The sequence below is a fragment of the Oreochromis aureus genome, linkage group 7 (assembly GCF_013358895.1).
Source record: "Oreochromis aureus strain Israel breed Guangdong linkage group 7, ZZ_aureus, whole genome shotgun sequence".
In the NCBI taxonomy this organism is placed as follows: Eukaryota; Metazoa; Chordata; class Actinopteri; order Cichliformes; family Cichlidae; genus Oreochromis; species Oreochromis aureus.
The window spans coordinates 9,709,128-9,732,309 of NC_052948.1; the positions used below are offsets into that span (position 1 = coordinate 9,709,128).

The 23,182-nt window shown below is 40.0% G+C and overlaps 3 protein-coding genes across 8 annotated transcripts; 2 read left to right on the forward strand and 1 right to left on the reverse strand.

Annotated features, from left to right (window-relative positions):
• The first annotated feature begins 2,202 nt into the window (after nucleotides 1–2,202).
• On the forward strand, nucleotides 2,203–4,475 carry LOC120441128 (NACHT, LRR and PYD domains-containing protein 1a-like). Of its 4 annotated transcripts, none has more exons than XM_039614927.1 (5): nucleotides 2,203–2,457; nucleotides 3,330–3,362; nucleotides 3,694–3,739; nucleotides 3,828–4,073; nucleotides 4,154–4,475. In XM_039614927.1, the coding sequence occupies exons 2-5, from the start codon at nucleotides 3,357–3,359 to the stop codon at nucleotides 4,159–4,161; spliced, it is 306 nt and encodes a 101-aa protein (XP_039470861.1). In that variant the 5' UTR covers nucleotides 2,203–2,457; nucleotides 3,330–3,356; the 3' UTR covers nucleotides 4,162–4,475. The 4 variants fall into 4 exon arrangements, with proteins under 4 accessions (XP_039470861.1, XP_039470860.1, XP_039470863.1 ...); XM_039614926.1 differs by having other exon boundaries at nucleotides 2,206–2,457; nucleotides 3,327–3,362; XM_039614929.1 differs by having other exon boundaries at nucleotides 2,217–2,457; nucleotides 3,831–4,073.
• Nucleotides 4,476–6,139: 1,664 nt separating this feature from the next.
• impdh1a (IMP (inosine 5'-monophosphate) dehydrogenase 1a) lies at nucleotides 6,140–13,959 on the forward strand. 3 transcript variants are annotated; one of them, XM_039615954.1, is made up of 17 exons: nucleotides 6,140–7,200; nucleotides 7,336–7,826; nucleotides 8,502–8,600; nucleotides 9,579–9,627; nucleotides 10,280–10,381; nucleotides 10,497–10,571; nucleotides 10,707–10,913; nucleotides 11,095–11,182; nucleotides 11,277–11,476; nucleotides 11,676–11,766; nucleotides 11,865–11,960; nucleotides 12,059–12,202; nucleotides 12,302–12,443; nucleotides 12,522–12,665; nucleotides 12,743–12,826; nucleotides 13,044–13,060; nucleotides 13,167–13,959. In XM_039615954.1, exons 2-17 carry the CDS (start codon nucleotides 7,591–7,593, stop codon nucleotides 13,268–13,270), a joined length of 1,878 nt encoding a protein of 625 aa, XP_039471888.1. In that variant the 5' UTR covers nucleotides 6,140–7,200; nucleotides 7,336–7,590; the 3' UTR covers nucleotides 13,271–13,959. The 3 variants fall into 3 exon arrangements, with proteins under 3 accessions (XP_039471888.1, XP_031593168.2, XP_031593166.2); XM_031737308.2 differs by lacking the exon at nucleotides 13,044–13,060 and having other exon boundaries at nucleotides 6,140–7,826; XM_031737306.2 differs by lacking the exon at nucleotides 13,044–13,060 and having other exon boundaries at nucleotides 6,140–7,826; nucleotides 10,497–10,556.
• A 138-nt stretch (nucleotides 13,960–14,097) lies between these two features.
• LOC116318326 (proline-rich transmembrane protein 4) lies at nucleotides 14,098–20,398 on the reverse strand. The gene is made up of 3 exons (XM_031737309.2): nucleotides 20,298–20,398; nucleotides 19,112–19,975; nucleotides 14,098–17,375 (listed from the first exon to the last, which is right to left on the reverse strand). The coding sequence occupies exons 2-3, from the start codon at nucleotides 19,866–19,868 to the stop codon at nucleotides 15,301–15,303; spliced, it is 2,832 nt and encodes a 943-aa protein (XP_031593169.1). The 5' UTR covers nucleotides 19,869–19,975; nucleotides 20,298–20,398; the 3' UTR covers nucleotides 14,098–15,300.
• Nucleotides 20,399–23,182: the final 2,784 nt, after the last annotated feature.

Below are 23,182 nucleotides of genomic sequence, written 5' to 3' on the forward strand. Positions count from 1 at the left end.
CTGATTCACAAGATTTTGGAAAATTTGACCTCTGACCTTGACATTACATTCAAAGTTACTTAGATTTGAACTTTTGGTTGGTGAAATTATAGTATGAATTTCAAAACTCAAAAAGATTCTCAGAAAACTTGACCTCTGACCTTGACACCGAGGTCACTGAAGTTAGAACTCTTCCAAGATTTTTAGTAGCTGCAACTATAGTTTGAATTTCAAAATATTATGTCACCTCATTCTCGAATTATTGCATTCAGAAAACTTGGGTCACCACGCCATCTGCCAGGGGAGTTATGACAATACCCCATCACAGGAGTGTGTGAGGGTGCAGCTCAAGCGTGAAGGAGCCTTTGCATCAACTATATGAACATTACTGACTCGCACTGGAATAAATTGGCAGCGGATAAATCAATGAAATGTTTAAACGTAGTTGCATGGATCATAGTGTTAAAAGGGCAAAAGGGCTCTGCATCAACCAGCATATCACTGTAAATCCCTTATTAGTCATTAAATCTTTGGAGCAGCATATGATTTAGGTGACAGTGCAATTATTTTCTAGAAACAAACAAGCTGTAAAGAAGTTATAAACTTGACTCATTTATTCAAAAGCATATAACTCCAAAGTAAAGTCCTGAAGTTGTTCTCTAAGATGGAAATGATCGCCCAGCTGGAAATGCTGAAAATTCAAGTAACTAATAGGAATTTTCAAATTAATGGCTCCAGTAGGACAGACATGCAAATCCTGGCACTTGAATCCACTTTTGAAAGATTGTGCCTCACGGTGTTACATCTGAACCACCAAAAATAAATGTTTTTGCATCTTTCTTTTATGTTTTCTTTATTAATAACAAGCTTATTTTGGCATTCATAAATTCTGTTTCATAAGCCTGAAACTCAGTGGCCTGATCAAAATACCTTGCAGTACAGAACTGCTGGTCCAACATACAGTAAAACATAATATTTTAAGATAAATGATTGCTTAGAATAACTTTCACTGCAACTAAATTAACTCTAGCTAGTGTCATGTCATTTTGAGAGGGATGTGTAATTAGGGGCAATAAGTTTCATGGTATTACACGTGGTGGATAATTCTGATATATCGTGACTTGCAACTTAACCCATTTCCATAGACTGGGTTGCAAATTTTTTACTTTGCATAAATTGTCGTCACTGAAACATATTTGAATAACCATTTCTTTCTTTGCACTGGCTCAGAATGGGTATCCTTTTCATTTTTGTAGTTAATTGTAGCAAAAAGTAATTAACCTTCAACAACACTCTGGATGCCTCTATAGTTATAAGTGGGGTTCCAGTAAAACATAAAATAAAAAAAGGTGATTTTAAAAAATATATAATTTCTAAATTTATAATCTATATAATTTTTTTCAGATAGAGACATCAGTAAATTTAGAAATGAACACCACCCAATGCCAAGTGTATTTCACCAGTGACAGTTACTGTGACTCATTGTATGTATGGGCAGTGAAATTAAGAAATTTACAGTGTTTTAATAATGTAGCTTTCATAAATTCACAAAAACAATAGATTCCACACTTTCTGACTGTATTTTGAACTGATGCATCATTATTATTATTATCATTACAAAAGGCCAGAAGTTGCCTATATCTCTTAAAAAACTTGATGCATGCTCAATCATCCAGGTAAGGACATTTTCTGGGAGCTTCATTTTAAGATTGTCAATCTTGATCTAGCAAGCCTGTGCCTCACTCAGAATCACACAACTCAGTCATGACAAATGTGTAGCCGGGATTGCCAGAGAAGACTTTTGACAGACAACACATAGAAGCCATACATGGGTCAGCTATTGGTGTATGGCGAAATACAAATCATTTTGCAACAAACAAACAAATTTATATTACCTTCAGTTTTTAATAAGCATTTATTTAATTAACTCACTAACATTGTGTGAGCTTTTAATACAAAACACCCCACCACCACCAACATGAAAATTCACTCTGACTCACAAAACCTACAAAATACTTCCTCTATTTAAAGGCTTGTGTGTTTTCCACAAACTGACCATTGCAAAATGGAAAGCTTAATAAGTTCACAGTTTGCTTTTTCTCCATTGTCTTTATTTCCTTTCTTTTTCCACATGGTGGCACTAACAGTCATCTATACAGAATTAATTAACGGTGCTGTAAAGTTAGAGCGGACTATACCATTATGCTTCTTTTGTAAGGGGTGACAGTGGTATCGAGAGGCTTCTGTTTTTTGGAAATCAAGGTTCATTCAGGCAGTTTAGTTATCACCTTAATTACTGCAGACAAAAACACATTTTTCCTTCCAAGCTGACAACCTCGCCCCGCCCCATCCTCCCGCTTCTCTTGCTCAGTAACCTCAGTAAGTAAAGATGGGAAAGTGAAAGCTAGAAAGTCCATAGCTTGGCTACAGCTTTGGTTTGAACTTTCAAATCTGGAAGTGGAACATCTTGACAAAAAGGTGAGTAGCCGCAATCATTTTGATACATTTTTCATTTACGTTTTTAAAACATAAGCCATTTTCCCCTTACAAAAACCCCCCACACGTAGGAACATGACAAAGAAAATGACGCATGATTGTCTACAACTTGAGGAAGTTTGGGTTGCATTTGTATTTGTGGTCTCAGAAGAGTGAGTATGAGTAATCTAAAAGATATTTAGAGACCGTGATCTCCGAAATCGGAACAGATTTCAAACAGTTTGTGAACATGGAGGACCCTGCACAGACGTTCACGTTAAAATTCTGTGTGAATAAGTCAGCCTGTTAGAAGAAACCCTAAATGTTTCTAGTCTAAGAGTCGTCATTATCGTGGAAAATCTAGCAGTGCAAAATGAAATTTTAAAAAAACGTAGACAAGACAAAAATTTATAACTTATAAATAATCTATGCAAAAATTGTGAACATAGAGGAGTCTGCACAGATAAACACGAGGGCAACAGCCTGCCAGTGAAAGAGGAAGCGGTAGATGTAGCTTGCTCTGGTTCGTCCCCTGCTGAAAACGCATGGAAGAAAATGCCCAGGGATTTGCATCAGTTTGTTAGTGTACTGATAGTCTAGTTAGTTAGCGCATCTCTGTGCTTTTCTGTATATATGAAATGTTATTTCCCTCTTGTAACTGAGCATTTACGGTGTGCTGTTTAAAAAATACAACATTATTCTCTTTGATACATACTAACAGTTATATCAGATTTCTTGTTTACTTTTTACCTCTCTGTTCTGGGATTCACTACGCATTAGTAGTCAGTGTACTGTTTGTTTTGTCACGTGTGTTTTATTCTGTATTCTTTGCTTAATGATCATTGGATTAATATTTCTTCTTTGTTTTTCAGAAGTAGTTGATATTAGGTTCCAGATTTGCAATGCAGGTATTTGTTTTGCTTTTTGTCTTTTTCCTCTGAAAAGCTGACTTTATTTCATCAAGTGTCAATGTGATCAGAACAGACTTGACATCAGAAACAGCAACTTAAACACTTGTTGTATCATTACACATAGTAAATATGTTTTGATGAGGATGGTTGTTATTTGTTTATTTTTACATTGCTTGGACACAAGGTAAGCAATTAGACATTATAGCATATTAGAATAAACAGCCAAATATTTGTGCATGTCTTTCTATTGTGTTTTCAAACGTATTATGGTACTACTATAGTTATTGAGTATAAACTAAAAGTATGTTTTATTTCCCTTTGCCAACAGAATTATGTCAGCAGTTCTGCCACAAAAATGAACGAACATGAAAAAGGTGTGTATTATTTATTATTTCACAGTCACATTCACAATTTTTATTTTATGATTTTTAAATACATGCTTTCATTTTCTTCATTTACAAGCAGCAGACTTTGTTGATGAAAACAGGGCACAGTTAATCCAAGAAGTTTCTGAAGTGCTGGCGATAGCAGAAGAGCTTGGAGACCTGGTCCATCCTGAAGCCTATGCACTGATTGAAGCTAAAGAGACAAGTCAGGAAAAAATGAGGGTGCTCTTTCAAAGAACAATGCGTTCAGGAGGGGTGAAGGCCAAAGCAGCCTTCTTTGATGCCCTTAAAAACCATCATCCAGAACTAGTGGAGAGGCTTGGTATGATTTGCTCTTTTAAAGACGTCAAATATGGTTTAACATGTATAACAAGTTAATAGTTTCTCTTTTATTTTCTTTAGGTGGCTAATTCCAAAGCAGCTTTGGCATTCCTGCATTTTTTGGACAGAAGTGTCAAAGACCTTTCCTGCCCTTTAAAAAAATGAATCTTTTGTGAAAAATATGTATTATGTTTGATACATGACTTTTTGAAACCTCTACATCATCAGTGTGATTTTTTTCCTCCTAAAGACCTAAATAGATTTCACCCAAAATTTCTAAAGATTAAACTGCAAAAAAAAATGTCAGAATTAGCAAATACGATACAATTTAAAGTCAAATGTGCCAATTTCTTCTTATTGTTTTATAATTTGTCAATAAACAGCCCATTTTTTTAAACTAGTATTCTCTGGGAGTTATTTCATGGTTCAGGCTTTGCATAGTTAGTGTATGTATATATGTGTGTGTGGGACTGTATATATATAAAAAATACATATATCTTTATCTATATATATATATATATGTATGTATTTTTTAAATCCCCGCTAGCCCCTGCGGGCGGTCAATCCTTCAAGCTCGGGTCCTCTACCAGAGGCCTGGGAGCTTGAGGGTCCTGCGCAGGATCTTAGCTGTTCCTAGGACTGCACACTTCTGGACAGAGATCTCCGACGCTGTTCCGGGATCTGCTGGAGCCACTCACCTAGTTTGTGAGTCACTGCACCTAGTGCTTCAATTAACATCGGGACCACCGTTACCTTCACCCTCCACATCTTCTCGAGCTCTTCTCTGAGCCCTTGGTATTTCTTGAGCTTCTCATGTTCCTTCTTCCTGATATTGCTGTCATTCGGAACCGCTACATCTATCACTACGGCCGTCATCTTCTGTTTGTCTACCACCACTATGTCCGGTTGGTTAGCCACCACCATTTTGTCCGTCTGTATCTGGAAGTCCCACAGGATCTTAGCTCGGTCATTCTCCACCACCCTTGGGGGCATCTCCCATTTCGACCTTGGGACTTCCAGGTTATACTCGGCACAGATGTTCCTGTATACTATGCCAGCCACTTGGTTATGGCGTTCCATGTATGCCTTGCCTGCTAGCATCTTGCACCCTGCTGTTATGTGCTGGATTGTCTCAGGGGCATTTTTACACAGCCTGCACCTGGGGTCTTGCCTGGTGTGATAGACCCCAGCCTCTATGGATCTTGTGCTCAGAGCTTGTTCCTGTGCTGCCATGATTATTGCCTCTGTGCTGTCTTTCAGTCCAGCTTTGTCCAGCCACTGGTAGAATTTCTGGATATCAGCCACCTCCGCTATCTGCCGGTGGTACATACCATGCAGGGGCCTGTCCTTCCATGATGGTTCCTCGCCTTCCTCCTCTTTCTTGGGTTTCTGCTGCCTGAGGTATTCACTGAGCACTCGGTCAGTTGGGGCCATCTTTGTGATGTATTCATGGATGTTCGTTGTCTCATCCTGGACTGTGGTGCTGACACTCACCAGTCCCCGGCCTCCTTCCTTCTGCTTAGCGTACAGCCTCAGGGTGCTGGACTTGTGTGAAACCCTCCATGAATGGTCAGGAGCTTTCTTGTCTTGATGTCAGTGGCTTCTATCACCTCATTTGCCCAGCTTATCTTCCCAGCCGGGTACCTGGTCATGGGCAGGGCATAGGTGTTGATAGCCTGGATCTTATTCTTACCTTTCAGCTGACTCCTCGGGACTTGTCTGACCCTCTGCAGGTACTTGGTGGTTGCAGCTTTCCTAGCGACCTCTTCATGGTTTCCATTTGCCTGTGGGATGCCCAGGTACTTGTAACTGTCCTCTATGTCTGCAATGTTGCCTTCTGGTAGTTCGATCCCTTCAGTTCTGACTACCTTCCCTCTCATAGGTAGGGCAAGAGACGAAATATATATATATATGTATTTCGTCTCTCTCTCGCTCTCTCTTTCTCTCTCTCTCTCTCTCTCCCTCTCTCTCTCTATATATATATATATATATATAGCTAGCAAGGTCAAACCCCTAACCCTAACCCCTAACCCTATATGTATATATATATGTCCATATATCATTTATTGACATTTTGTTAAGCCGTACTAATTTAGGATTAAGTCATGAATATGAGGGTTAATAAAAATCTCTGTGCAAAATAAGTTTTGCTTCTTAGCTTTTCAACATTTCTATTGCATTCATTATAAATTGGAGGCTTTGTTTTTTCCTTTATCTGGTGGGAGAATGGGAGCAACTGCGAGAGAATGAGAGACATACAGTAGATAGAGAGAGAGAGAGAGACATTCTAAGAGGCTTTTCTGGTTCAATCCCTCTGTAACTGTCACAAGCAGTCAGTCAGTCAGTCACCTGTAGATGATGTTACTGAAAGCACTGTAGGCAGCAAAGTTCCTACTGTTTCTCAATGAATAGTTAAAACAGTTTACCAACTCAAGATTAAAAAGCTCCCGCAGCAGCCAGAACAGACATTTTAAAGATGTTGATCTGGTAAATTCTATTAATTAAAACCTCATAATATAAGAAAGTATTTATAGAACTCTGTTGTTGTACTACCATGATAAATAATAGTGCCACGGTATACAAGCCACTCCTAAATTTAAGTGTGACAAACTAATTAGACAGCATTACGTCTTTAAAAGTTATTCTCTGTCTCATGTCTCAAAGACAGGAAGTTTGTACGTATTCTGGGGTTTGACCTTGTCTCATTCAGCTCTGTCTACACACACACACGAACACAGAACGTCACAACATGGTAATCTCCTGTGAGGAAAGTGTTTTCAAGTGTCATCTTGACCCATCTTCTCTTCCTCAGTACTACTACCTACACTCCACCCAACACCCATCTCACCCCACCCCATTCTGCATTAATGCTCCCAATCCTCTTTGTGGGAGAGTGACGTCTGCTACTGTCAGAAACAGAGTTAAGCTCAGCAGGCATCAGGAGAATAGAGTAGAGAGAAGCTCCCAGCCGTAGGGATAACCAAGCAAGTTCTGGACCTCCAGGGGGACGAATCTCTGCTGCCTAAGCAAGGCTTGACTCTCTTTCCCAGGGGCTGCTTGTTCCTTTAGCTGGGGAGCGTACAGGAGATCTAAATTTTCTGTGCCACGATAGCGACCTTCATCAACAGGTGGGCAAAAAAAACTATCCACTGTCCGAGGGCCTTAATGGCCTCCATGGATAAGTAATAACTAACCGGAATACAAACTCAGCCTTGGACAATTTGTTTAGGATCTTTTGTTGCTGTTTCTTCTATTTCCTACAGGTTTGTCATCTGCAAGTCTTGAGCGGCATGATAGCTTACTCCCATATCAGGTGTGTCTGAAAGGTGTTTGTGTGAACATGCACTCAAAGCATTGACTGCGTTAGAGTGTGTCTCCCGGGGTTTGCTGAGGCCACTGTTTACTTGCAGCGTGAAGGCGTGATTCTATTTGTGTGTATGAAACAAGTCAAAAGTGCTTAAAGAGTGTGTGATAGGTGGTTAGGCACCGTGGAGGTCAGAGCCCTGGATTTCATAGAGATGGAAGGTCATGCTTATGACCGCTTTGGAGATGGAGAAAGGGACAGCTACCTCATTGACTACCGAAGGATTGTTGGAGACATGGAACCAGCACGGCCACGGCCCTCAAACAGAGATGGGGAGCAACCTCACCCGTATGGGGGATATGCCCACCCTGTGCTACATGGACATGGATATGAGACAGCAGCCCAGCGATACAGCGCTACACGTATTCAAGCTGGGTATGAACCAGAGAGGTCAGTGTCACACTCTATTAGCAGTCTTCACACGCTGCAACATCACAAGCTTCTATGGTCTGCAGATGTGATGCTATGAAGCTGTATAACTTGTAAACATTGCACTTCCAGTAGCAACTGAGCTGTTTTCACTTTCTAGTTGCGTTGGCTGTGCTCATTACAAGCTCATTTATCAGCTACCTGGGCAGCCTACCAAATCCTCTTACCTACTGTACTGCCGTCATAGGTGTATAGAAGGAGTTTCCATTGACAAGGACGGATTCTCTTTTGTTTGCGTTTCCTGTTTTCTCTCCAGCATTTGTAATAGGATCTAGTTACAGTATGTGTGTAAGAAACAGAGACAGATGAGCCACATGCTTTTTGAAATGGATTCAGAATTTAACTGCTGACTAACCAACCATACCTTTATTTTTAGTAAAAATACACTTTCTCCTAATTTAGTTGCACTGTTTTCAATCAGCTAAAGTGATGGACAGAATAATAAAATATTCACTTAAGTGTTTGAAAATCTGCAACAATAACAAATTAATGTAAATTTAAAGCTATATATATCTATAATGTTGTTGTCTTTTCATTGGGATGCACCAGTATCTCACTCAGTATTTAGATGTGGTGGCTAACTCATATTCTCAGCTCCACGATGAGTGTATGTGTGTGTGTTTTTCTAAATTTCAGCATGGCTGACTACTTGATCAGCGGGGGTACGGGTTACGTTCCTGAGGATGGACTCACAGCACAACAACTTTTTGCTATCGGCGACGGACTTACATACAAGTAAGAAATGCTAAATTTAAAATGAAAAAAACAAACAAACCAAACCCTCACACACACAAACACATTCATGGCATTGCTTACATGCTGACACAGATCCACGTGCACCTAAAGAAACACACGTATACACTGTTATCTCATATCTTCCATTAAATGTTTATTAATATCAGCGATGACACATCTGCTCAGGTTTTATATGGGGGATTATTACGCATAATACTACTTTCAAGGGTGAGTCTTGAGTGGTGGTACAGACATTAAAAGCAGTGTCTGTCAGAGTGTGTGTGTGTGTGTGTGTGTGTGTCCTGCACATATCAGTGCTTTAATGGCTGTCAGAGTAGTTTCCTTAATGGGGCTCTGTGTGGGGTTTATCAGTGTGCAGAGGATAAATGCAGAACATTTCAGTGTGCTGCTGACAGATTATTTCTGCTTACTGTCAGCTAAAAAATAAAATAACATTTTGCCTTGTAGGAATGACTGCAAAACATATAGTTCACATACACACCTATAAGAGGTAGCTTTACAAGTGTTTTGCTGGTCAATGTCACTATTAATATTACATGCTGGTTACCAGTCGCCACAGTGAGGCTGGTTTTGTTTTTTCAGTTAAGTCTTTGTGTGTTTCCTTATGGCAAAAAGTGGTCCTGGCGACACCTGCAATAGCAGGAAGCACCAAAAAGGTGGTGTTGAGTTTGTCAGGACGGTAGCATCGCAACTGTGGAAGATGCACACACAAAACTTTACAGGTGAGTAGCTGAGATCAAAATGAGCGTCGAGTTTGAAGATAGGTGACATCCAACCCATGAGTGCTAACAACTCATGTGATGATGTGGTAATCACTGAGAGCTGAGATCAAATCGACGTGCTGATGAGTGCAATGACTGATGTGACCCCACTGACAAGTGATTTCTAATTTAATTTGTGCAGTACTTCATAGTCGTCATGATCTTCTCTCCACATCTGTCACCTCTCTCCTTTCAGTGACTTCTTGATCCTCCCCGGTTTCATAGATTTCACTTCTGATGAGGTGGTAAGTGTCATCATACTGTCTAATATATTAAACATAGCCTACTGTTCAAACTTTCTCAGTGTACTGCTCATAAATTTGTGATGTAGTTGGGATTAGGGTTCTTCAACATGGGTTATGTCACAACACTAGTTGCTATAATCCCTGTGAGGTTGCTGCTTTGGTGAGTGGCAACACAGGAATAGTTTCCCTTGAAAACTGTCACAAGCAAAGTGAGCTAAGTGTGCTTCAAACACGGTGTCCTTTTACTCATTATATTTTATATTGCTGATATTAAGGTGCTGCTGTAATCAGTCCTTAACTCTTTGTTGTGTTGCTTAGTTAAAGGTGCATGAGCACGGGGTTGTTTATTTGACTTGCACTGTGTTCATCTTTTTGAACTCTGCTGGGACATTAAATTAATTTCATGACTAGATCACATGGGTTATTGCTGGATAGCAGGTGTTCGAGGAAGCCACCTGGGTCCTTTAAACGCTCAGCTGGTTAGTTCAGCAACTCCACTTCTGATGCGTCTAAACTGGCTCACAGCAGGGCAAATGAGCCAGTTAAGAAATACGTTACTATTTCAGATTTAATTTGCTAAAATGTTTATTGTAGACCTCAGTGTTGCAGTATAAGGTGATAAATTTGTTTCCAAATGCATTGAACTTTTAAGGATCTAACTTCAGCACTGACACGAAAGATTACCCTGAAGACGCCTCTCATTTCATCTCCTATGGATACAGTCACGGAGTCATCCATGGCCATCGCCATGGCAGTGAGTACAAACACCGCAGAGTGTTACATACATCATACTTAATAGCTGAGTAGGTACTGCTCAAATGATGCTTTTCTTCACTTACTTACTCCTGTCTCTAATTGGTTGGGTTCAGCTGATGGGAGGGATTGGAATAATTCATCATAACTCCACTGCTGAGTTCCAGGCCAATGAGGTGCGCAAAGTGAAGGTGAGATAGAAAAAGTCAACCCACACATGTGCTCTAATTAAATAGATGAAATCATTTTTGATCTGTGAAGCCCCTAACAGCCATCTGATATGGAAATTAATTCCCACTTGACATTCGTGTTTCTGTTTTTACTAGAAATTTGAGCAGGGCTTTATTACAGATCCAGTGGTAATGAGTCCCCGTCACACAGTAGGCGATGTGTTCGAGGCCAAGCTACGCCATGGTTTCTCTGGGATCCCGATTACAGAGACTGGCAAGATGGGCAGCAAGCTGGTCGGCATAGTTACCTCCAGGGATATCGATTTTCTTTCTGAGAAGGACCATGACCAACCCCTTGAAGAAGTGAGTTTATCAATGTTGTGGACGATTCTGCAAGAATTTGTATATTTTTGAAAACATAATCTGGTAAATGGTAAATAGACTGATTCTTATAAAGCGCTTTTCTACTCTCCTGGAGTACTCAAAGTAAGAATTATAATATCAAACGAGTGTGTGTATGGTCACAGTTTATTTTCTGATGCAGGCAATGACAAAAAGAGAAGATCTAGTTGTTGCACCAGCTGGAGTCACACTAAAAGAAGCTAACGATATACTGCAACGTAGCAAAAAAGGTAAAACTTTAAAGAGTAACTCTGCCATTTAGGTAGCAATCATAATTGTGACTCTAGCATATTTGACTTTTCCTTTCCTTTCTCATTCTCCCAGGTAAGCTCCCCATAGTTAATGACAACGACGAGCTCGTCGCCATTATCGCTAGGACTGACTTGAAGAAGAACAGGGATTATCCTCTGGCTTCCAAGGACTCTCGTAAACAGCTGCTGTGTGGAGCCGCCATCGGTACCAGGGAGGACGACAAATACAGACTGGACCTCCTCGTGCAGGCTGGAGTCGATGTTGTTGTCCTGGTAAGTTTTGATTTTGCTGTAATTAAGCTTTTGGTCAATCTGTGATTTGATTCTCATTATTTGATCAGATCACATATAGTCAGCCAAGTCATTTGTCTCATATTAATCACCGGATGAATGGAACTACAGAGTGGGTATGAGTGTTTGACCGATCTTAAGTCATTTTTCCCATAATTTTGTTTTATTATTATTATTACAGGACTCTTCTCAAGGAAACTCAGTCTATCAGATTAACATGATAAACTACATCAAGCATAAATATCCCGAACTACAAGTGGTTGGAGGAAATGGTGAGCACCCTTTCTTTACTCGGGACTGTCTTCTTGAATTCATCTTCTACCTTTGTGCCTTTCTTTTGTCACTTTCCTGTGCCTCTGTCTCTCTCTAGTGGTGACAGCTGCTCAGGCCAAAAACCTCATAGATGCCGGTGTGGATGCCCTGAGGGTGGGAATGGGATGCGGCTCTATCTGTATCACACAGGAAGGTACAATCATACTTAATCATGGGACATAAAAATGTATGAATTTCACTGTATTGAGGATATTTTGCTCCCAACCATCACATTGTGGTCTTGTTTCTCAGTAATGGCGTGTGGACGGCCCCAAGGTACATCAGTGTACAAGGTCGCGGAGTATGCCAGACGTTTTGGAGTGCCGGTAATCGCTGATGGAGGCATTCAAACTGTTGGACATGTGGTAAAAGCTCTTGCCCTGGGAGCATCTACAGGTAAAAGAAAGAAATATTCTCTCATTTTCTCTGGGCATTAAATTTGTGTGTACACTTGGATTAGCCAGTGGACAATTCAGTCTTTTTTTTCTTCCTCAGTGATGATGGGGTCATTGCTGGCGGCAACTACTGAAGCTCCAGGAGAATATTTCTTTTCCGATGGTGTACGCCTGAAAAAGTACAGAGGAATGGGCTCCTTAGATGCCATGGAGAAAAATAACAGCCAGAAACGCTACTTTAGGTGAGATTTTTACTGGAAAACACTTAATCTGGAAAACTTTTACCTTGTTAATCATGTGAATTATATTTGTGTGCCCAGTGAGGGAGATAAGGTAAAGGTGGCTCAAGGTGTTTCGGGGTCAGTACAAGACAAAGGCTCCATTCAAAAGTTTGTTCCTTACCTCATTGCTGGCATCCAACATGGCTGTCAGGACATAGGAGCCAAAAGTTTGTCCATTTTACGGTAAGTGTCAAACTGTTTAGTGTGAGATTTATTACGTGAAGGCTTTCGCCAAGTATCCTCCTGTGATCTGTCTCCAGGTCAATGATGTATTCTGGAGAACTGAAGTTTGAGAAGAGGACCATGTCGGCTCAGATGGAAGGTGGCGTCCACGGGCTTCACTCGTAAGTCTGACCTATCTGACCTCTGCTGCAACCCCTTCTTTCTCCATGTATGTCTTTTCCTTTTCCAGTTTCTGTTTTTTAAACATTTTGATACCAGTGACAGTATGTGAACATGCTGTTGTTAGATATGCTTCATTGTTAAATGTCCCCTAATTTACCTTCAGCAGTATCAAAATGCTCTTATCTTTTTTTTTTCTTACTCATGCTATCATATTAGATATTCTTTTGTGCCATGTAAGTAATCATTACCTCCATCTTCTCCTTTTTTAAATTCATCTTCATTGATTTTTTTAACTCTAAAGTTTATGCTTTCCCTCTTTTTTTTCTATTCCACATGTAGTTATGAGAAGCGGCTTTAATGAAACGGGTGGAAGAGGAAACACCCGATCGGGACCCAACGTCCCGACCCCAGCAGCTATGAGCAGATGCACCGGGCGCATGTGATCAGAATGCAATGCATGAAGCTCCTGTGACTTCTACACTCTAAAGTTTAAACAAAGCTATTCTTTGACCTTCTGTTCACTGGTGTCCCAGCTCTGACCCCCAAAACAACTCTCTTTAAGTTCAAAGAGCCTAAAAGGATAGAGCCAAAGAATAGAGTTTTAGAGGATGGTCACAAACTCTTAATCTGTTGTTCTCCCTCTCAGGTCAAGGTGTAGAGGGAATCCTGTACTTACCTATTCTGTTGTTCCCTTTCAACAAGAAAAAGTATGGAACAAACTTGTCATGATATATCGGCTTGATAGAGAAGAGTACAGCCATATATTTCCTTGTTCATTTACTACATTTACTATTTTTTTTGCAGGAAATCAAGTAAAAGCGCACAGAGCTATAATCACATACTTTTAGTTCTCTTTCTCTCTTATATATAACAATAACAAGCGAAGTGTACTAATAAACACAGAAAAGTAAAATTCTCAGAATGTTTTTAGTGCACAGGTTTGTCCCTCAAGTCATTTCTCTGCTCCGTCACGGTGAGCTCTGTGCTGCTCTGTCATAGAAGGGACAAGAAAAGCATCAGCCTTAATTTATAAACGAGCACTCCAAATAGGGATTGACATCAAAAAGCAATTTACACTCTCACCTGGAACTTCACTCTTATTTTAATGTTATTGCTTGATTTAAAGGAGAGTATTCACAGTTTTCTTTCATCATTCTCATTTTTATTGTCACTATGCAACCAAAGCTCCACTTAGCTTTATAGTACATGTTGTGTTCTTCAAAAATGCTATTTTGCAAAAGGTTATCATTAATAACACAGCAGTATATAGTATGGTTGGTTATGTGTCTTTATTTCCCAGGCTCAGTATTAAAAAAATAATAATAAAGCAAAAAAAGGTAGATACAGTAATGGATTCTCTAGTGTTGCAGTAGAACGAAACCAATATTCCAGTTTTGATTTATTTATTTCTAATGATCTTTACAAATATCATTTTTAAATTCATTTAATTTTTCCTTTTTTCTGTGAGGTACTCAACATATTTGGTTTGACACGTATTACATGTATTACTCCGTTTTAAAAAAAATCGACAGTTAATTTTCAATTTTGCCAACAATTTGTCACCAGTTAATTAAACTTCTTACTAGTTGACACATCTTAATTATAAATAATGCCATAAATAACATCTTCTTTTTTGGTCAACCTAGGAATCAAACTTTCATTTAATGTAACTTGTGTTATATAGTGGATGTATATGTATTTGAATAAAGATAATTTTTCAAACAACAGTTTGATACTATTTAAAAACTGTTTCACTACCACTTTAAATTCATGCACTGTAATGACGTTGTTTTCATTCTTCAAAGATATTCCACTGTTAAAAGAAAACACCCAGAAACAACTCAAGGGAAACAAACAAACAAAAAACAAACAACACCAGCTTGTCCCTATTGGTACTTTAAAAGGTGACATGAATGCTTTTACACTCAAAATTCAAAGAAACCTCAAAAGGTTTATATATTTAGACTGTAATTCTTTTAGCACACCATCAGAAAAGGGAAGCGGAGAAAGTTAAGCCCTTTCAAGTATGTCTCACAAACCACAGAACGTATCAGCAACGCAAACTTTAACTTTTGTGACTTTTGCTTGTCCTATGGCTGCTAGATTTCCTCGACACAATCCTGGATTTTCACTAAAACAAAATAAAGCAAAAAAATTGAACTCCCGTTTGGGTTAACTTCTTTGCCACAAATATTACCTTTTTTAGAAACAAATGTTTGATTTTACATATGGACACATACAAATAAGTTGCTGAAAACAGCATAATGAAGTCAGTCTTATAAACTTTTTTTTTGTTTGAATATACAATATCAACAGTACAGTATTTACAAAAAAATATTGGCTCATATTTTAGGTCTATATAACTTTTTTGACATATAGACTACGGTTTAATTCCCCCATCTAACCTAAATAGAGTTAAATCTACATAATTTGTATTCCAGTTACACCCAGTTTTATTTATTTTTTTAGCTTCCTACAATTCAATGGTGTCACTGCAAACACTCAGTGCATCAATTTGTTTGCACACACTGACAAACTCTGCTTGTACAGCCATATCCCATTCCAGCTGTTTGCTTTCACTCAGGTGTTTAGTTCCTGCCAATCGGCCAGACCCCCGACTGTCCTGGGAAGCTAAGCTCAGGGTTCGGTAACGTCTGTGGTATTGCAGGTGGGGGATGGCACGTGGGAGGCTGCTCTGAGTAAAATTTTGCCCTCTGTTGGCCCATGAATGTGATCGCAGCTTTCCTGTTTCTTTGGAATGGCTGCAAAGGCCCTGGGTTGAACCAGTAACACTCCCTTTCCAATCGCATTGGTCTGGTGATAATGGTTGATTTCTACGAGCTGTCATACAGCCTTGAGGTTGGGAATACCTGGAGTTGGACAAGGTGTTCTCTTGATCTACATCTCCACAAGAAGAAGTTCGGTAAAGGGTATTTCCCACAGAGCTGGGCCCTTGGTTTGATGTACTTTGGCTAGGGGAGCTCAAGGAAAGGCTTGAGGAAGCAGGTATGAGTCTTGGGAAACCAAAGATACTATGAGAAAACAGGGATTCGCTGAACAGAGCTTGGTCGATGCTGCGCGACAAGTCTATGGGAGATGGAGGCCGCAGATCCACAGTCGAGTCAGTCTCCAGACCTAAATTATCCAGTGATGACAGGGGAGCCTCAGCTGAGGCTGTAGGTTTATGCGGTGGGTTTGGGGGTGTGGGGAGAGGTAGTACAGTTTTGCTTTGGCTGGGTTTGTGAACACAGTCTGGTATATTCCCAGGAGACTCCACAATTGAGCAAAGAGGAAGAACCTCTGACTGCTCCTTGACGACAACATCACAAGCCACCAGCTTTTCTTGCTTACCCTGGGAAAGGACGGGGGAATTTGCACCATCCTGAGAGGTTATGGTGAGCATTCGTGAAGGAGAGCCACAGGATAGACGGGACCAAGATCCTGGTCTAGGATGTGCTAGGGTCTTGTTAGAGTTGCTACAGAACAGAGGATGTGTGCCAATGACAGACAAACCTAGACACACCCCAATCTCACAGAGTCTGCAGCCTACCTGGTAGCCCCACCATGGCCAAGGCTGAAACCCATGGCCATCAACCCCACCCAAACCAAGGGCATGCAGGATCCCATAAAGCTGAAGACCTCCACACCCTAACAAACACAAAGAAGTTACTACTCCAGCTCCTGCTGCCCTACCCCAGTCCTTCATACTAGCAAAGGGGCAAATTGCAGGTCGCATCACCTCAGGAGATCCTCCACTCTCTCCATTGTCATTTAACCTGTAAATGTTTCTACTGTTGACTTGTGTTAAGCAGTAGAAGATGAGGTATGAGCATGAGAGAAAGGTGGTGAGACATACAAACACACCCTGAGGAAAGAGCAGGATGACAGTCGGGAGGCTGTGAAAGAGCTGAAAAATCCCAAAACACCCCAAAGAGATAATAAAATGTAACAGGGCCAAACATAGCAACAAGCAAGGCTTTGGCAAGGCTGAGAAGGAGGCAGAAATAACAGGTGGAAGGGAAAGATGCTTGCGTGAACGAAAGGAAAGAAGGAGGAAGGCCAGGGAAAATGCTGAGATCAAACATGGCAATGGCAGTTCGGAGAGCAGCAGAGAGACCACAGGGGAAAGGCGATCTTGGTAACTGTAAGCATCGTAAAGCAAACAGAAAGCTTGGATCCCTGCAAATGCCAAAATGAACAAGTGCAGCATTGTGAAGTAGGGGCTTCCTGGGGGACACCTCAGGGGCAGCCCTAACAAGCAGACTACAGAGATTAGGCCAAATACAGTGAAGACAGAGCCCAGGCCATAGATATGTGCTTCCCATGCAAATCCCCATGTAGCCAGGGCAGAGTTCCAGTCTGAATACAAAGGGACCAAAAATGAAGGGGTGAGAGCCAGAAAGGGGTGCAGAGGCTTGTTGTGAGTAAAATCCTCTGGGTAGGTAGGTGTCCAGGAATGATTTAGTGTTTTGCAGGTTGTGGCAATTGTGTCCATGTTACCATCTAGCCGGCTTGGGCTTCTGGCTTTTGAATCATTCTTGGAGTCATCTGTAAAGAGTATAAAAAAAACATGAACACCATATTGGTTATCTCAACAGAAAACCAAAAAGTAGAAAATTTAAGTACAGATTTAATTTAAAGTTTTCATTGGCAAACAAGCAAACATGCTAACTTGCATAAATATGATGGTATAGTAATACACAGACCGTGTAAAAGATGGAGATCGCTATGGTTTTTAAAACATAGTATTAAACATGTCTTAATTTTTAAAAATGTAATGTCTCTAAATGAGTGACTGAGCCTGTAAACTCAGCAGGAGTAGGTCAAGTCAGAGGGTCATTTTCCCATAGACTTCTATAGGACCGCCCTCTGGTGGCCATTAAATAGAATGCAGGTATAAGGCACTATAAGCTACATCCATCTTTTATACTGTCAATGTCATCAGCACTTTATCCATGTCATCATGAGCATGTTAGAATGCTAGTGTTAGCATTAAGCTCAAAGCATGGCTTTGCTCAAGATACACCTTTGCTTCACACCTTATACACTTGTGTATTTTTATTATATTTTGTGTGGTGGTTATGTGTTATATCATCTTTAATAATGACAAATTTTTCCTTGCGAAATGAACATACTGGTACTAATCTAACCTCTGGATACGGGCCAAATTTATTTTTACGCACAATCTTCATTTTCTAAAAAGAGAGCAGGGTGTAATCTGCTGTGTGTGAAGCTAATCCATAATAAAACAGAACAGGCTTGTAACTGGGAATCTAACTGGGTCACAGACAGAGTGGGAGCATGAGCAGTAGGTTGTGTGCATATGTGTTTGTGTGAAAGTGAGGAAGAGAGATACTGTATGTGTGTTGATTAGCCAGTATTGACCTCATGCCTGCTCTCATTTTGTGTGGCTATAGGTAAATTCACATTAGTGAAGTGATGTTGTTACCTATAAGAATGTGAAAGAGCTTTATGACTGATGATAACAATGTAGCAAACAAAAAATGTGAGTTTCTTATTCTTTATATGAAATAAGCTGTATAGGGCCATCTGAATCAGGGAACCTACTGGTTATAAATGGAATGTGTCCTATTTCTGGTCCTCCATTAGTAGTGAAGCAATTACATCAGTATAGACACAGCAAACAGAGAGCACTTTTAAGTGCGGGGCTTTCGCTCTGCTGTCTATGAAATCTAATAAAAAGGAAAACACATTTAATATATACTCCATCTTGATGCACTTATTCAATAAACTTGTTGTTACACTGAAAATGTGTGGTATTAAATGCATACACAGGAGGAAGCAAATTCCTTATTAATTTCTTTCAAGTCCTCCTCATATGCTTGTGGACACAACATTTACTTTGACAAGTAAATGCCAGTATGTGTGTGTGTGTGTACAGTAAATAGTGTGCATGCTGCATTATCCAGTAACCTTTGAGTGCGGGCAATGGAGGCTAACTGCAATGTGAATAAAATGTTTTACTTTAACAGGAGAGTGTAAGTTTGAACTGGAGAATCTGTGCTAAAAGGCTTGAATGAGAAAGACAAGGGCAGAGAACTGAAGGAGTTAGAGAGAGAGACATTTGAAGAAAGTGATGCAACCCATTCTGTGAATGTAAAAAAACTGTGTTTGCCAGCAGAATACATATCATAAACACTGCAGTGACATGTGGTGATTCTGAGTTTTTGGAGGTTATGCAAGGAAACTGAAATGCACTATAGGGCATAGTTTCAGCATTCGATTTATTGTAGGGATGCTGTAAATAATTAAAGGACTCTTACCTTCTTTTGCCTCCATGCTGGCAGTTTCTCTCTGTAAAATAAGATCTGTAATATCAATGAATCCATCTCTGTTTCCCTTTGTGGTAACAGAAATGCCTGTGGTCCATCCAAGAGTGTCTGGCCCCGGTCCAGTGGGCAGTGATGAAGTTGAGTTCTGCTCTGATGTGTGTGATGGGAGTGAGCCAGGGAGAAGAGAGGGTAAGTGAGTATCAGTCATCTGATTTTGAAAGCCTGGGAATGTTGGCTGATTCTCTCCAGTCTCTCTAGGATACAAAATCGATGCAGTGTTGGTCTCAGCTGGCTGATTCTTTAATGTTTGTTCATGGGTAAGCTTGGGTGGTACACTTGCTGATGAGGACTTCATTGTTAGCATTCTCTCTGTGGAGGCGGTATCTACTGTAGCACCCTTTGTGGGTATGGGTCCCTTCTCATTAGGAAATAAAAGAGATGTCTCAGCGCTCTCCAGTAAATCGCCGTATTCACCAATCACACCTTGTCTGTCTGTGTCCTCAGATGATGATAAGGACCAACTTAAAGGGGAACCCAGGAAGTCATCATCCTCGGGTGCAATCATGGGATCACTTGGTGCTAAACCGGGTACATGAGGTCTACTTGAGAGCTGTTTCAGAAACTGCCCTGCCTTGTCACTGTCTGGCTGTTGTGTTTCTTTCACATTTTCTCCAGTTAACGCTATGGCATGAAGCGAGTGAGGCAAAGAGAGAGGGAAGAGAAAATAAATATTCCACAGAGAGACCATGTTGAGGGTCCGCAAACTTGACCTCAAAGTCACTTGGAGTAGTTGTGCAGTCACATGTTTGAGTAATCCCTAATATCAGGTTTCCAAAGATGTCATTCTTAACACACCTGGAGAAAACAATCACGCGTAAAAAACAAGTAATGCCAACACCCTTCAAATATTGCTTATCATTTGGATATCTTTAACATAGATAAAGTTAAACCGCTGCATGTGGGTCACAGCTAAAATCAAAAATTGTATGTGAAAATAACGGCAGTGTGATGAATATGAAAGCGGTGTGCTGAAACCCTCTGCTAGACTATAAAGTCTTGTGACGTGCACACAGTACAAACATTAAAATGCAAAAACCCATTTAAACAAGAGCATTAAAAAAGAGACATTAAACCACGCAACTCTGTGTGGCAGCCATTCCTTTTTTAGCTTCCTTACCTCATCAATAGCCCTCTTTGCTGCAGCCTCTTTAAACATATATGCCGCTCTGTGCTGCTGCATGTCTGCAGTCTCTGTCTGCATTGCACGGCGTGTCCTTTCATACTCACTCTGCTATGCCCCTGTTCTATCCATCGGGTTGCTGACACACGGGACAGACCCCACCTCCTCTACACAACCCCCGCTATGCCCACATGCTGCTTCTGCACTCATCTGACAGTGAGACTGTTTGCTGCCTTCGATTCTCCTAAATCTGAGGCTGCATCATTATGAGTATCACCTTTATTATAGTTACATGAGAACCTCGGAGAAGAGAAGGATAAATGTAAAAGCAAAATATGCCAAAGCAGATCAATACATGAATTTGTGTGTAATTTACAACTGTCGGCTAAAGTAAACAGCTCAACTAGAAACATTTCAACTAAAGTATATACTGAAAAGCAGATTATTTTTTAACTGCATACATCTATAATGCATGATCATAGTTACTTGTATATGACCACAGAACACCTGAGAATCTAGTACATGCAATATTTGACCAAGGATTTTTACCACCACTTATTGCGGCGAGAAACTGTGGTGGTGTTATCTTATTCACATTCCTTTATTTTCCTCCTTTTATTGTTCACGTGAGCTGTTTTTACCCAATGGGGGAAATCCAGTAACCTCATGGCCTAATTCAATTCCCATGGATGCTTCTAAAATAGACACTGATCCACATACCTTTGGACATATTTGGGGACAGTGAGCTTGAGGCACAGACACACATTATATGCTCTCTTTGCCTAGATGTTGCAGCTGTCTCAAAACTTCTGTTTTATAAACTTCTCACTGACCATTACTGTTGAATGGGAATTCTGCCAAATGCATAATGATTGGTCGCTGGGATGCAAACCTAACTTCATCCCATAAACAAATACAGCAAACATATCGTTAGGACAAAACACAAAGGCATAAATAATGGTTCTGCGTGCCAAGACACACACACTGGTTGTGACTGGCAACACCAAAGATAATAATAAAGCTTTTACACTTGGATAAGTACAGCCAGAATGACAGTGAAGGCTATGCCACATCATTTAGGCAGTCAGAGATGGGAGATAGGAACTTCCCCAGGGGTGTGATTAACCCAGTGTCTGATGAGGACACAGGAAAGCATCAACCCGGCCGTGACTAAAGGGGCTGGAAAGGAACAATGACAGGCCAAACATATGAGCTCAGAAAGGGACATGGCCAAATGATTGCCGCCTCACACTTGCTATCTGAATTCACTGAGCAACTGGTTTCTGTTTAGACAACTCATCCTCCAACAAGACAAAGTCAGCAGGGGCTGGGGTCCTGCAGGGAATGAGGACTGTCATGTCAAGACTCATAAACAAAGCTGCACAAGCAAAGAGGAGGATAAAAGCAAGCAATTCCCTTACTTTAAAAAAAAGATGAAGATGGGACAAAACGTACAGTACAATATTATACAGTGATGCCCTCTTAACATGTGTATACAAACATGACCTTTACACTTCACCTCAGTTCTCTGTTATTGGACCAACAAAGGAGGTCAAAGTAATGAGGGCAATGCCACAATCACATGGATCCCTTTGTGGAAACTCAAGCGAATTCTTAGAACATAAATCTAAAAGCATGTTCATTAAGGACAGGCATCACAAGTGTCTTTTAAAGAAGAACTGAGTGAAATGGTTTATTGTAATTGTAATAATAATAATAATGATTGTAATTGTAATAACTCCAACATTCATTAAACATACATTAAAATGACTATACTAAATACTATGATTTATTCAAAAGTATTTATATCATTGAATTCAGGTGTTCCAGTCAACAACTAGAGCCAAGCCCTCTCTTCCAAAATCCCTGTCTGCCCTCACAAATGTGTTTCTGGAAGAATGGTCATAAAGTCCCATAAACACACTCTTAAACCTTGTGGGAAAAGGGTGGGCCAAAATCATATTAAACCCCATGGATTAAGAATGGGATGTTACTCAGGTTCATAGGGAAGCATTGATTTTTTTCATGAAAAGCTGGAATCATAAAGGGAATTTATTAATAAGTTCCCTTTGTAATTATAAAGTCTCTCTGATTCTGATTGTGATGTGTATAAAAGTAAATAATATATATATATATATATATATATATATATATATATATATATATATATATATATATATATATATATATATATATATATATATATATATATATATATATATATATATATGTAAATAAATCGGCTGATTTTAATTAGAGTGAAACTCGCTCATTGATGATGTCAAGGAAGACAGAAGAAGCCGAAGTGGAAGCAGCTATAAAAATCAGCCACATACAGGAAGCCCACTAATCACTGATATCCACAGGTTCCAGGATAAGCATTTTCATTTTTGTTGTTAATTATTATTAACAAGGTATTATCCACAAAAGGGGAAAACTTGGAACTTGCGGACCTACCAAAAATACTGCATGAGTGCATGAACAGCTCAACCAGGAGGTCGCAAAAGAACCCAGAACAACATCTTAAGAACAGCAGGCCTCAGAGTTTATGACTCAATCATTAGAAAGAGATTGGGCAAAAATGGCATCCATGGAAGACTTTGAAGGTGAAAATCATTGCTGACCACAAAGAACACAAAGGCTTGTCTCACACTGGCCATAAAACATCTTGATGAAAGTATGCTGTGACTAGATAAAAATGCGTCAAACTTTTCGGAAGGTCTTGGTCCTGTTCCATATAAAAAGTTAAAAGTAACACAGAATTGCTTAAAAAATTATGTCGTATGAACAGTCAAACATGGTGACCGTAGTGTGATGGTCTGGGGCTGCTTTGTTGCTTTAAGAACTTGATGACTTGCTGTAATTCATGGAACCATGAAATT